Source organism: Oncorhynchus clarkii, chromosome 18 (genome assembly GCF_045791955.1).
Source record: "Oncorhynchus clarkii lewisi isolate Uvic-CL-2024 chromosome 18, UVic_Ocla_1.0, whole genome shotgun sequence".
NCBI lineage: Eukaryota > Metazoa > Chordata > Actinopteri > Salmoniformes > Salmonidae > Oncorhynchus > Oncorhynchus clarkii.
The window spans coordinates 18407523-18417612 of record NC_092164.1 but is presented as its reverse complement, the minus strand read 5'-3'; the positions used below and the strand labels follow the sequence as shown (position 1 = coordinate 18417612).

At 45.2% G+C, this 10090-nt stretch overlaps 1 protein-coding gene across 1 annotated transcript in view; it reads left to right on the top strand.

Moving 5' to 3' along the window:
• The first annotated feature begins 495 nt into the window (after nucleotides 1-495).
• LOC139373141 (unconventional myosin-X-like) overlaps nucleotides 496-10090 on the top strand; it is a 59697-nt gene continuing 50102 nt past the window's right edge. Inside the window, exon 1 of the mRNA XM_071113277.1 lies at nucleotides 496-569. Within this exon, the coding sequence (XP_070969378.1) occupies nucleotides 549-569 (21 nt within the window). The 5' untranslated portion in view covers nucleotides 496-548. The remainder of the gene's footprint in view (nucleotides 570-10090) is intronic.

Genomic DNA, 10090 nt, shown 5'->3' with positions numbered 1-10090 from the left:
AGAAACAAACAGAATTCCTGAGACGAGGATAACATGTCATCTGTTGTGGTGGCGTCAAAGAGTTTGGATAAATATGTGCAAGCGATGATAACGTTGCTACCTCACTCTGTCTCTCATAATCATTATCCTTACCATTATTCGTTTTCACACAAACATACACTCGGTTGCGTCTCGGTGGAGTCCGTCAGTTCAGGGCCAGGACTGAAGAGGGAACCGTTGGATTCCCTGTTCGGGATTTATTAGACTTTTTTTTTTATAACGGTACACACGGAGAAGAGGTGTGTGTGTGTCCTCTCTCTCTCTCTCTCTCTCTCTCTCTCTCTCTCTTACTCTCTCCGTGTTCACGTTGGGTGGGAACACACATCAGGGATTGTAGCCGTCCGGATTTAAATCGGGACGTTTACAAATGAATGGAAATCACCACCGAACAGGACCACCACCCACCCCGAGCTCGCCCGATGCCCGCTGTAATTTAGCTCCCCGTTAACACCGGCACGCGTCTGCCAACCGATTGACTTCACGAGCGCCGGGCAGCAACATAGAGAAGAATGGAGGCGTTTTTCGCAGAGGTAAGCTGGGATGAGAGAATCGCTTTTCCCCCGTTTAACATTATATTTCCCGGGTACTGTTTGGCCTAGGGATAGAAATATGAAATGACATGGTAGCCTGTCATAAGACCCGTTGTGTGAATATAGTTTTGACATTTTATTTGGTGTAGGCAATGATGGTGGTTCAACAAGAATCCATATATGGCCGACCCTCGACAGACACAAGCATAATAAAACTATTCGGGTAGGCTACGGGAGAAAATATAGTAGGTGTAGGTTATGTGTCACAATATCGAAAAAAAAATGCTTTCTCGCTCGCTCGCTCTCTCTCTCTCAATGTAGGCCAATGTCATCAACACAAGTGAACCTATCATATTAGACAAAAGTCTACTGTCAGGATGTGCTAAAATGGCACCACACCACTCATAATGTAGCCTGCACTGCTATCCTCATCTGTCCATTCTCTCAGAGGAGGAGAGGGGTAGCCTCATTGGCTAAATGCAGGCTGACCAGAAAATAGTATTTCCATAATGCTGCGTTTCGGATTAAGACCAATCTGTTAAGGGAGAAAAGCGTGGTATCGTTACTAGTCAAGCTACTAACCTACTGGGGTATTAGTGTCTATACGAGTATGATCAGGGTGGGGTGGGGGGGTCTTTCTACCTTCTCTGGGGTGGCTGTGTGGGGCTGTGTGGGGCTGTGTCTCGGGGAAGGAGGATGGGAGGTGTGGCTATTGCGGGATTTGAGGAGGGGGGTGGAGAGAGGAGGAAGATGAGAGGGTGGGTGCTTCTGTACGATGAAGGCGAAATGGAAGGATACGAATTGACTGTAGGTGAGACAGCGAGTTGCGATGGCTATGGTTGTTATTACGGATTATTAACTCCATGTCCGAAGTCAATTCAATTCAAAGGGGTTTTATAGGCATGAGAAACATACGTTTACCTTGTCAAAGCAAGTGAAATTAACAAAAGTGAAAAAAAAAGATTTACAGTAAACATTGCACTCATAAAGGTTTCAAAGGCGTTTCAAATGTTATAGTATAAACCATGTACAGTGTTTTTAACAATATGGAAATCTCTCTCTCTCTGTCTATCCTGACATCTGCTATTAGATGATTGATGAAACATCCCCGTCCCTCTTTTACGTAGCACTGGATTCCGTCACTGCAGAGAGAGAGAATCTCTCATGTCTTGGTGTTTAAATTGCGTTGTTACCGATTCTCCCAGATCAATAAACAAATTTACGACTTTTCGCTCCATCTCTTTGCCGGCGGCCTAACAGAGCTCTCGTCTGGTCACCAGTTTGCTAGCCTACTGAGTTTGGCCCAGTAGAAAACCTTATTCCATAAACTACATGTGTTTTCTGCAGGATAATCTATTATACGTTAATATATTGACAGGTTGTTGTGACAATCTAAGCCTAATAGGTTTAGACATGTGTAACCGATGTGAAATGGCTAGCTAGTTAGCGGTGGTGCGGCTAATAGCGTTTCAATCGGTGTCATCACTTGCTCTGAGACCTTGAAGTAGTTGTTTCCCGTGGTTTGCAAGGGCCCTGACCTTTGTGGCACGATGGGTAACGATGCTTCCTGGGTGTCAGTTGTTGATGTGTGCAGAGGGTCTCTGGTTTGAGCCCAGGTAGGGGTGAGGAGAGGGACAGAAGCTACACATGGTTGGTGTGTTCTTTGTTTCTAACACATAAAGGCAGCATTCTTCCCCAATTCACCCCATTCAGGCCTGGGGATGAATGGTGCCAACCTTCCCACCTCCTCCTCAGTCCTTCTTTCTACTTTCTTCCCTCCTCTTTTCTCCTCACCTCTATCTCCTCCCTCTTTCTAAGTCATTCCGTCATGGTGTTGTGGTTTTCATTTCTAGCACAAACAAACACCTCACACACACACACACACACACACACACACACACACACACACACACACGGCTTGTCTCGTCTGTGCATTAATGTGTTATCCTCTAACTGTAGGCTACTTACCTCCATCCTTGTTTATCTCGATCTGATATAGCTTTAACAACCGCCCCTTCTCACTGTGACGTCATTCATTCTGTGTGCGTGTACACTACCAGTCAAAAGTTTTAGAACACCCCCATTTTCCCAGTTTTTATTTACATTTTATTGAAAGTCCAGTGAATAACCTGAAATGAGGTAAACTGCCAGAGGTTAAAAAAAAAACATTTAAAAAAAGTTTGGGTTACCAAAAACTTATAAACAAGGTACATTTCAGAGTTATAAAAAAAAGGCTTTTTTCAGGGAATAAGTAAAGGGTTAACAACTTACAGCTGTTCTGCAGCAATGGACCTAAATTAAGCCTTGAAAGTTGACGCTAACAATCCCTACAGGTGTCCCAAGTTTTGTTGATTACTTTATACTGTCTGTATAAAAGCAGTGTTGGGACAGACTGTTACTACACCCTCTGTCTGTATAAAAGCAGTGTTGGGACAGACTGTTACTATACCCTCTGTCTGTATAAAAGCAGTGTTGGGACAGACTGTTACTACACCCTCTGTCTGTATAAAAGCAGTGTTGGGACAGACTGTTACTATACCCTCTGTCTGAATAAAAGCAGTGTTGGGACAGACTGTTACTACACCCTCTGTCTGTATAAAAGCAGTGTTGGGACAGACTGTTACTACACCCTCTGTCTGTATAAAAGCAGTGTTGGGACAGACTGTTACTACACCCTCTGTCTGTATAAAAGCAGTGTTGGGACAGACTGTTACTACACCCTCTTAAGCATTATTTGCACTGTATTGTTACTGCAGGAAGTAGTATATTGCTATCATAATATATAGAAAAATGCAATTAACAAAGGAAGACTGGCAGACCATTATAACCCTTAAGTGTAGCCAAGGTGTCAGTGAGTACAGTTTCCTACACCATCAAAAGGCACTTGGAGACTCTGACAGACCCAAAGCCACAACAGAATCAGAAGACAAGTTTCTGAGAGTCAACAGCTTGCGTGATAGGCGACTCACAGGACAACAGCTTCAAGCACCTCTTAACACTGGTCGAAGTCAGCAAGTCTCCGTTTCAACTGTGAAGAGGAGACTTCGAGCTGCAGGTTTGACAGGTCGAGTGACAGTATGAAGGCCATTGCTAAGATGGCAAAATAAGAAAAAGAGACTTGCCTGGGCCACGAAGCACCGCCAGTGGACTACTGAAGACTGGAAGACGGTCTTATGGACCGATGAAATCTTCGGTTCATCACGCAGGGTTTTTGTCCGCCGTCGAGTAGGTGAAAGGATGGTTCCTCAGCGTGTGACACCAACTGTCAAACATGGAGGAGGAAGCGTGATGGTCTGGGGCTCTTTTGCTGGAACCAGAGTCGGTGACTTGCGCAGAGTGAGTGGCACCCTGACGCATAATGGCTACCACAGCATTTCACAGTGCCATGCAATTCCATCTGGTGTGCACCAAGTTGGTCAAGGGTTCATCCTACCTGAAGATAATGACCCAGAACATACCTCCAGGCTATAGGGTTCATCCTACAGCAAGATAATGACCCAGAACATGCCTCCAGGCTATAGGGTTCATCCTACAGCAAGATAATGACCCAGAACATGCCTCCAGGCTATAGGGTTCATCCTACAGCAAGATAATGACCCAGAACATACCTCCAGGCTATAGGGTTCATCCTACAGCAAGATAATGACCCAGAACATGCCTCCAGGCTATAGGGTTCATCCTACAGCAAGATAATGACCCAGAACATGCCTCCAGGCTATAGGGTTCATCCTACAGCAAGATAATGACCCAGAACATGCCTCCAGGCTATAGGGTTCATCCTACAGCAAGATAATGACCCAGAACATGCCTCCAGGCTATAGGGTTCATCCTACAGCAAGATAATGACCCAGAACATGCCTCCAGGCTATAGGGTTCATCCTACAGCAAGATAATGACCCAGAACATGCCTCCAGGCTATAGGGTTCATCCTACAGCAAGATAATGACCCAGAACATGCCTCCAGGCTATGGGGTTCATCCTACAGCAAGATAATGACCCCGAACATGCCTCCAGGCTATAGGGTTCATCCTACAGCAAGATAATGACCCAGAACATGCCTCCAGGCTATAGGGTTCATCCTACAGCAAGATAATGACCCAGAACATGCCTCCAGGCTATAGGGTTCATCCTACAGCAAGATAATGACCCAGAACATACCTCCAGGCTATAGGGTTCATCCTACAACAAGATAATGACCCAGAACACACCTCCAGGCTATAGGGTTCATCCTACAGCAAGATAATGACCCAGAACACACCTCCAGGCTATAGGGTTCATCCTACAGCAAGATAATGACCCAGAACACACCTCCAGGCTATAGGGTTCATCCTACAGCAAGATAATGACCCAGAACACACCTCCAGGCTATAGGGTTCATCCTACAGCAAGATAATGACCCAGAACACACCTCCAGGCTATAGGGTTCATCCTACAGCAAGATAATGACCCAGAACATGCCTCCAGGCTATAGGGTTCATCCTACCTGAAGATAATGACCCAGAACATGCCTCCAGGCTATAGGGTTCATCCTACAGCAAGATAATGACCCAGAACACTACCTCCAGGCTATAGGGTTCATCCTACAGCAAGATAATGACCCAGAACACACTTTCAGGCTATAGGGTTCATCCTACAGCAAGATAATGACCCAGAACACACCTCCAGGCTATAGGGTTCATCCTACAGCAAGATAATGACCCAGAACATACCTCCAGGCTATTGGGTTCATCCTACAGCAAGATAATGACCCAGAACACACCTCCAGGCTATAGGGTTCATCCTACAGCAAGATAATGACCCAGAACATACCTCCAGGCTACGTCAGAACTACCTTAGAGGAAAAGAACAAGACGGTAGGCTTCAAATCGTGGAATGGCCAGCACAGTCTCCAGACTTAAACCCCGTCGAGCTGGTTTGTGATGAACTGGGAAAAAGGGGGAAAGCAAAGCAACCTACAAGTGCAACACATTTGTGGGAGCTTCTGCAACAGTGTTGGGAAGAACTTTCTGAACAATATTTTATTTCCATTGTAGAAAATGTGTGTTCGGCTGTTATGTCAGCAAAAGGTGGCTACTTTTATCAAAAGTCAAAAATGTAGATACAATTTTGTTCAACAAAACTATTTCATGATTTCTTTTTTGTCTCCAATTGTCTATCTGTTCTATGCTTTAGTTTCAGAGTACATTAAGAGATTAAACTGTGTGAATTTCAATAAAAACTGGAAAAATTAGGTTCTAAAACTTTGGACCGGTAGTGTGTGTGTGTGTGTGTGTGTGTGTGTGTGTGTGTGTGTGTGTGTGTGTGTGCCTGTGCATGTGTCTGTCTGTCTCCATGGGTGTTGTTACAGATGTAGTAAATTCTCTACACTGTGACTCAACACATCACACCTCCGTATCCCTCGGCAACAGTGGAAGGGGAGGCCTGGCCGATAGGGGTCCTAGTGTCCCCCACCACATAAATACACATTGTAAAGATGACACTGTGTGACGTGTTGGACATTCATTCCCTGTCTTCTTTCTCTCTCTTGCTCCCCATCTCCTTTACCTCTCTCTCTCTCTCGCTCTCTCTCAATTCAATGTCAATTTAAGGGGCTTTATTGGCATGGGAAACAAATGTTAACATTGCTAAAGCAAGTGAAGTAGATCATGAACAAAACTGAAATCAACAGTACAAATTTACAGTAAACATTACACTCACAGAAGTTCCAAAATAATAAAGACATTTCAAATGTCATATTATGTGCAAATAGTTAAAGTACAAAAGGGAAAATAAATAAGCAGAAATATGGGTTGTATTTACAATGGTGTTTGTTCTTCACTGGTTGCAAAAGGTCATAAATCTTGCCGCTGTGATGGCACACAGTGGTATTTCACCCAATAGATAAGGGAGTTTATCAAAATTGTGTTTGTTATTAAATTCTTTGTTGGATCTGTGTAATCTGAGGGAAATATGGGTCTTTAATATGGTCATACATTTGGCAAGAGGTTAGGAAGTGCAGCTCGGTTTCCACCTCATTTTGTGGGCAGTGTGTCTTCTCTTGAGAGCAAGGCTATGCTCACTGAGTCTGTACATAATCAAAGCCTTCCTTAAGTTTTGGTCAGTTACCGTGGTCAGGCATTCTGCCATTGTGTACTCTCTGTTTAGGGCCAAATAGCATCATAGTTTGCACTGTTTATTGTTAATTCTTTGCAATCTGTCAAGTAATTATCTTTTAGTTCTCTCATGATTTGGTTGTGTTGCTGTCCTGGGGCTCTGTGGCGTCTGTTTGTGTTTGTGAACAGAGCCCCAGGACCAGCTTGCTTAGGGGACTCTTCTCCAGGTTCATCTCTCTGTAGGTGATGGCTTTGTTATGGAAGGTTTGGGAATCGCTTCCTTTTAGGTGATTGTAGAATTTAACTGCTCTTTTCTGCATTTTGATAATTAGCGGGTATCGACCTAATTCTGCTCTGCATGCATTATTTGGTGTTTTACATTGTACACTGAGGATATTTTTGCAGAATTCTGCATGCATAGTCTCAATTTGGTGTTTGTCCCATTTTGTGAATTATTGGTTGGTGAGCAGACCCCAGACCTCACAACCATAATGGGCAATGGGTTCTATGACTGATTCAAGTATTTTTTAGCCAGATTCTAATTGGTATGTCGAATTTTATGTTCCTTTTGATGGCATAGAAGGCCCTTCTTGCCTTGTCTCTCAGCTTGTTCACAGCTTTGTGGAAGTTATCTGTGGCGCTGATGTCTAGGCCGAGGTATGTATAGTTTTCGTGTGCTCTAGGGGCAATGCTGTCTAGAGGGAATTTGTATTTATGGTCCTGGCAACTGGACCTTTCTTGGAACACCATTATTTTTGTCTTACTGAGATTTACTGTCAGGGCCCAAGTCTGACAGAATCTGTGCAGAATATCTAGACGCTGCTGTAGGCCCTCATTGGTTGGGGACAGAAGCACTAGATCATCAGCAATCAGTAGACATTTGACTTCAGATTCTAGAAGGGTAGACTGTTCTTGTGCCCTCGCCAATTCGTTGATATATATGTTGAAGAGGGTGGGGCTTAAGCTGCATCCCTGTCTCACCCCACAGCGCTGTGGAAAGAAATGTGTGTGTTTTTGCCAATTTTAACCGCACACTTGTTGTTTGGTTAAAATTTGCAAAAAACGCACATTTCTTTCCACAGCGCTGTGGGGTGAGACAGGGATGCAACTCTCTCTCTCTCTGTCTGTCAAACCCAGTGGCTGGGGTAAACTCTATACTGTGCAATGTTGATTCACTGTAAGCACGAGAGTGGCACATATTGTGTGTGTGTGTGTGTGTGTGTGTATGTGCATGTGTCCATGCCTGCAGCTGTGTGTGTGTGTGTACACTATGAACTAATATATTCACTCTTATTAAAAGGTCTGTTCTGAATGAGTTATGGCTGCCAGACCCCCACTCTTTACATCATGATGAATTAGACAGAGGACACACACACACACACACATACACTCACACACACACACACACACACACACACACACACACACACACACACACACACACACACACACAAACACACACACACGACTTATTTAGCCGGCAGAGACCAACCCTCTGGGGGTCCTTTTCATCATCATTTCATTTATTTTCATTCCTTCATGATCCCTCAATCTCTCCCTCAGAGCAGGCAGCTGTCCCTCCCTCATAGAGTTCCACTCTCTCTCTCTCTATCATCCCCCTTCCTTCCTTCCTTCCTTCCTTCCTTCCTTCCTTCCTTCCTTCCTTCCTCTCTCTCTGTCTGTCTGTCATCCCCCTGTACAGTATCTCTCCCTCTATTCCTTCCCCCTTTCTCTCTGGACAGAGAGAGAGATGGCGATGGGGTCCAGATCTCAACCGAGGGCGGGATTCCAGCTTTAGTCTCTAAACCTGGCAACCCAGGCAGAAAACCTGACGCCACACTGGCAACCCGAGCGTGAAATGTCAGGTGACATTCTCCTTCTGTGGCCTGCACAACCCCCCCTCATATTTTGATCAGTGGTGCGAAAGTCTGTGTCCTTGTGTGTGTGTGTCTCTCACTTTCTTTCTCTGTCTGTTGACTTCTGTGCAATGTGTGGCAGTGCTTCCCCTACAGATGTATAGGCGGTGCCTCTCTCTGTTGGCCCTGCCTATAAGGATGAGTTGGGCTTCTATTGGTGCAATTGGTCATTTTCATGCCAGAGGATTTAGATGTTGCGTAAGGGGCCTGGGCACCCTGCCTGGATATTAAACTCAGGGAAAGACTGCTGTGTAGTTTAGTGTTTAGTGTAAAGCGGGAAGGGTATGTTATAGTCATGCATAGAGTGTATGCTGATTCATTGGAGAGGAGAGAGAGAGAGCAGTCGCTTGAGATGTGTGACCTATTTTCAGTAGAACCAACCGCATTCGTTCTGCATCAGCTCTGCCTCTCTCCGTCGCTCCGTCTCCCGTCTCGCTTGTCTCTCTTTTTCCTCCCCCACAATCTCCGATCTCTTCATCCCTGGTACATGCCCCCGGCCAGCCTCTCTCGCTCTCTTTCTCTCTCTCTCCCCTCTCTTTCGCTTTCCCCCTCTCTCTGTTTGAGAGTATGGGAGTAGTTCTCCATCTTTACAGCTGTCTTTCAAACTCACTACGAACACCAACTCCCAGTGTCCTCAGTTGTTTTCTCAACAAAAACACCATCTCCCAGCAACCTCAAGGTGCTAAAATCTAAAGGGTTAGGTATGGGGTTCCCGAGCGGCGCAGCGGTCTAAGGCACTGCATCTCAGTGCTAGAGGTGTCACTGCAGACCCTGGTTCGATTCCAGACTGTATCACAATCGGCCGTGATTGGGAGTCCCACAGGGCAGCACACAATAGGCCCAGCGTCATCCTGGTTAGGGTTTGGCCGGGGTAGACCGTCATTGTACATAAGAATTTGTTCTTAGCTGACTTGCCTCGTTATATAAAGGATAAATAAAGAAACATTTTTTGTTGTTATCCCATTTAGTAGGCTATTTTACACCTCCTTTCCTGTGCTGCTTATTTAGTCTGCTGTTTCCATGGCGCTCTGTCTCCATGGCGTTGCCATGGAGCCTGGTTGCCATGGCATTTCTGGGGTTTGACTGTAGTTTAATCCAAGATCAGAGAGAATGTGATAATTAGCCAACTGCTCGAAATTAGGCTTGAATACACACACTCACGCACGCACACACACACGCACGCACGCACGCATACACTCATGTACACAATACACACCCAGGTTAATCCGCCAGGCTGCTGCCTCTCTGTGTGTGATGGGGTCTAAGTTGCCATGGTGTGTTTTAGCTGGTTCAGAACAGTCTCAGATGAATCATTAATGTGTTCTGAGTCACAAGGGACCGAAAGGAGCTCCAGCTTTAAATAACCTGAACTGCACTGAATACGCAAATGGAAGTCATTATACTAATCATAACTAATCTACTACAATAGCTCAATAGACTCCCTAATGTGTGTGTGTGTGTGTGTGTGTTCACGGCCAGGTGTTTGGTACCAGTGGAACTAACCCTACTGGCC